At 51.9% G+C, this 4,441-nt stretch overlaps 1 protein-coding gene across 1 annotated transcript; it reads left to right on the top strand.

Moving 5' to 3' along the window:
- The first annotated feature begins 660 nt into the window (after nt 1–660).
- On the top strand, nt 661–2,490 carry LOC106631938 (inositol 1,4,5-trisphosphate receptor-interacting protein-like 1). Its single transcript, XM_014309178.1, has one exon. The coding sequence runs from the start codon at nt 661–663 to the stop codon at nt 2,488–2,490; it is 1,830 nt and encodes a 609-aa protein (XP_014164653.1).
- The last annotated feature ends 1,951 nt before the right edge of the window (nt 2,491–4,441 follow it).

Below are 4,441 nucleotides of genomic sequence, written 5' to 3'. Positions count from 1 at the left end.
AAGAGGTTATTGAAGACACCAAAATTCAGCTTGCCGCCGGCAATGCGAGGGGTTGAGGCGCTCAATCTTTTTGAGCACCTGGCCCGAGATCCGGCCGCCCTCAGAGAGGCGATGCAAGCTTATGGTCAGCTGCGATTTCGCCTCTGGGTGCTGCTCTCCAGCCACTGAGAGGAGTTCCCTGCACAGAGCTGTGCTGGGGGTGTCACACCCGATGGCACCCACCTGAACTCTGCATCGCTGTTACATTTATTACTGGCAATCCTGTAGCTGCTTTCCTGCTCCTGCGGAGGGAAGATGCTGCAGCACATGGATTCATTGCGCAGACACATCTCTGGGTGGCCTTGCCCTTCACCTTCCACTTCCAATGGTGCTGCTGACCAAGTGTGTGAGACAGAAATTGGCTCCACCGGCACATCCTAACAGAAGACATTGAGGTTGAGAGAGGTTGCTTGGAACACCCTGAAGAAAGCAACCTAGCGTGTTTTGAGAGGAGAGCGGGGGTGGGGAGGGCGGGGGCTGGAGGAGGGTTGGGGCAGAAGCTCCGGTACCGGGCTGTGCGTTCTGCCCCCGCACCCAGGGCCTGGCCCCGGCAGCAGCGCCTCGCTGAGGGCGCGGTGCTTGCTGGGGCAGCGGTGCAGGCCTGGCCACTCGCCAGCTGCCATGGGCCCTCTCCTTCCTGCCGCCACATCCCTGCGGCTCCTGTGCCCCACTGTCTATCTCCATTCCGGCCCCACTGAACCCCTTCTGTGTGTCCTCCTGCAGACCATGGCTTTACTGTCATTGCTGTTCATGCTCGTGCAAAGTCTGATCCAGTACCCCCAGCCGGCTGGGGATGGGCTGGATGAGGCCACGCACAGGCGAATGAAGGAGTGTCAGGAGCTGCTGGAGCACCAGATGGCTCGGCTGCTGCAGGAGCTGGAGCAGCCCGACGAGGGCTGGGAAGCCATGCTCTTTGGTGCCCTTCAGCAGTGGCCATTCTGGGTCCTTGCTGGAGTCCTGCTCCTCTTGGGCCTGTGCTTTAGCTGCAGGAGAAGGAGCCGTCAGGCCAGCAACAATGATGTAAACAAAGGGGCAGACAGCGTAGATGGACAGGAAGAATACACGGATGTGAAGGTGCAGCAAAGCAGCTATGCTAGTGAACAGAGAAGCAGGGATTGCACTAGGCAGGAAGATAGCAGTGATCATGGTAATGAAGCAGCGCATAGTGATTTAGCTGCAAGTGAGGACGAAAATAAGGAAGTTATAGAAGAAGATTGCAATGAGAGAAACAAGGATAAAGAACAGGGTGATGTTAATATGCAGTCAAACAAGAAGGAGGATAGAAAAGAAGGCAAACAAGGTCACGTGGCTGCCAGTGAAAAAGAAGACAGTGATGGTGGCAAGGAAGCATATGGCAGTGTGGAAGACAGAGAAAAGACCGGAGATGTTGGGAATGAGCAAGGCATCCTTTTAGTGGACCACATAGAGTGGCCGGTGGAGGACTTGGAGACAGTCTTCTCAGTGATAGCTGAGCTGATGGAGAGCTTGATGCGTGTCTTTGTGGACAGTGTGAGCCATAGCTTCTACCCAGTGCCTCAAGAAACCATCAGGGTGTGCAGTGCCTTTGAGGGTTGGAGTCCCTGTGACTGGGATGGGGTGTACCGTGTGCTGGTCCCACTGAATCCCCCACCAGGGCATGCCTTCCACCTGGAGCTGAACAGTGCAGGGCAGGTGGCAGCAAGGACCTTCTGTGTCCATGTGGAGCTGGTGTGCACGTGCGAGAAGGAGCAGCTGGGAGAGAAGCCCTTGTGCTTCTTGCACCAGTCGCGGAAGTGGCTGGGGCGGAAGCAGAAGCGCAGCCTCCTAGAGACCCTCTGCACCGACTCCTACTTGGACGGGGGAAAAACCTCCCACTGGTTCTGCCAGTTGGTGAGAAGCTCGTGGCTGCAAGTGCCTCAGTGGCACTCATGGCACTTGGTGTTTCAGCCCTGCAGCCGGTCCTGCCGATTGCAGCTGAGCAAAGGCAGGGAGAGCCTGAGGGTGGAGATGCTCTTTGGGGTGCGCCAAGGGGACTCTGACATCTTTGTGGTCAGCCAGCCCACAGAGGCCCAGAAAGGCACCTCCAGCATCTTTGTGAGCAGCCAGCCTGTCAAGGCCAACATGATTGCAAGCACAGTGTGGCCCACGACGTACAGCTCTACTTGGAAGACTGTGGTCATGCACGTGCTGACCACAGTACCTCTGTCCCGGTGGAACAGGAGTGCATTTGCACGGCGGCTGTGGGACATCATGGCGTACCTGGACCACTGCCTGCAGCTGACACGCCTGGAGCACTTTGTGCTAGGCAATGAGAGGCTTCCTGCAGAGATCAGCTTGCCGCCGGCAATGCGAGGGGTTGAGCCACCTAACCTCTTTGAGCACCTGGCCCGAGATCCGGCTGCCCTCAGAGAGGCGATGCAAGCTTATGGTCAGCTGCGATTTCGCCTCTGGGTGCTGCTCTCCAGCCACTGAGAGGAGTTCCCTGCACAGAGCTGTGCTGGGGTGTCACACCCGATGGCAGCCACTTGAACTCTGCATAACTGCTCCATTTTTCACTGGCAATCCTGAAGCTGCTTTCCTGCTCCTGCGAGAGGAAGATGCTGCAGCACATGGATTCATTGTGCAAACACATCTCTAGATGGTTTTGCCTTTCACCTTCCAATTCCAACGGTGCTGCTGACCAAGCGTGTGAGGCAGAAACTGGCTCCACCTGCACATCCTAACAGAAGACAGTGAAGCTGAAAGACGTTGCTTGGAACACTTTGAAGACAGCAATGTAGCTTGTTGGGGCTTAATGTGGTTCTTTAGTTGTAGTTTATTGTAGTGATGTAGTTTAGTAGCTGTAGCTTTAGTTGTAGTTGTAGCTGTAGTTGCAGCTGTAGGTATAGCTTTAGTTGTAATTGTAGCTTTAATTACTTTTTCATTAGCAACCCTTCTAGAGACCCTTTAGTGTTGACAGTGTACAAAGTTACCCAGTTACTCTTAGTTTAGAGAATTTAACTACTCTAGTTACTTGTTTCCTTTTAAATAATGTTTGAATATCAACGCTTATAAAATTAATAAAATGAGATAAGTTTCTCAAATTGCCTGAAATGTGTCATTCTTTGTATTTAACCCTCTGTATCTTAGAGGATGTCCTTCCTCTACCCCTATCTGAAATAAAGACATTTTGCAGAGATGTTGGATATATTAAGTATGCTGTCTCTCAAGCATTTCAATAGAAATGCTTGAAGCTTGACCTGAAATTTCCCTGAAGTGCCTGAATTTTACAGCATAGTACTCCTGAATTTTTAGGAATCTTTGGAAAATTTTTTTTACACAGTCACTTTTATATGCTTCTGGGGAACAATTCAGTCCTAAAAAATTGAGCTACCCTGGTATATCTGCCCTTTAGTAATATCTACATATATATGTGAGAAGTAATAAAGGAGAAAAGTTTCTCAAATTCCTGTAATGTGTCCTTCTTTTTATTTAACCCACCATTTCTTAAAGAATGTCCATCCAGTGCAGCTACCTGAAAAAATGACTAAGTGACTCAAATGGTGTTCATGTTCAGCAGTCACTTCTTGATATTCCACTTCTGTAGCACTTCAAAGCAGGGCTATTAATTTTGCCTCTTGAATTCAACCAGAAGTCACCATGGTCGAAACAGCTAAAATATTAGCTCATCAATCCTCCCACTGTCGTTATAAAAGTTCCCTCTCCTTCAAGGCATGGAAAAGAAAGCTGCTGCGGCCCATGTCAGAGAGGGAAGACTGCTGTGGGACAGGAACAAGCAGCTCCCTGTGGGGACAGCAAGCAGGAACTTCCCAAAGGAGGATCACTGCCAACAGCAGAACTCACTGCTCCACTGACAGAGAGAGAACTGTGCTTGCAGAGGTCCCTGCCTTTTGTGTCCTTTGCTGGGTAGGAACTGGCCCCACCACAACCCCTTTGGCCCTGCTTGTGGAAGCAGGAGAAAACCCTCCCCGCTCTGCTCCCCCAAACACACCCACCCACTTTGTTCCCCTCTGCTCTGCCCCCAGGTGCAGAGACCTCCCCTCTCCCTTGCCCCAGCTCCAGTGCTCATCAGCCCCTTCCGCAAGGACACGTGCTCTCCGTGGAAAGGCCTCGATCCCTGTGTGTCATTGAGCCTGACCACACAGCTTGTGTGGGCTCTGGAGCAGGTCCTTAGAGTCAGGGGGAAGCACAGCCCCCATACCTTCCGGCTGCACAGTCCACCCAGGGCCACAATTATGGCAGGTGGTTAATTTGCTGGTCTGGCTGTGAGTTTTGATGCTGTGTGTGTGAGGGACATGCTGAGGGAGGGGAAGGCTGGAACATACAGCTGTTAGTGTTGCCACTGAAACACTACTGTGTAACTCAGGTGCTGATTTTTACTGGTGGGTAGTATGCAGTAACATTAGGATGGAAATTGAAAGCA

The sequence above is a fragment of the Geospiza fortis genome, unplaced genomic scaffold (genome assembly GCF_000277835.1).
Source record: "Geospiza fortis unplaced genomic scaffold, GeoFor_1.0 scaffold428, whole genome shotgun sequence".
Lineage (NCBI taxonomy): Eukaryota > Metazoa > Chordata > Aves > Passeriformes > Thraupidae > Geospiza > Geospiza fortis.
The sequence above is the reverse complement of the archived record's forward strand: the minus strand, read 5'-3'. Positions and strand labels throughout refer to the sequence as shown.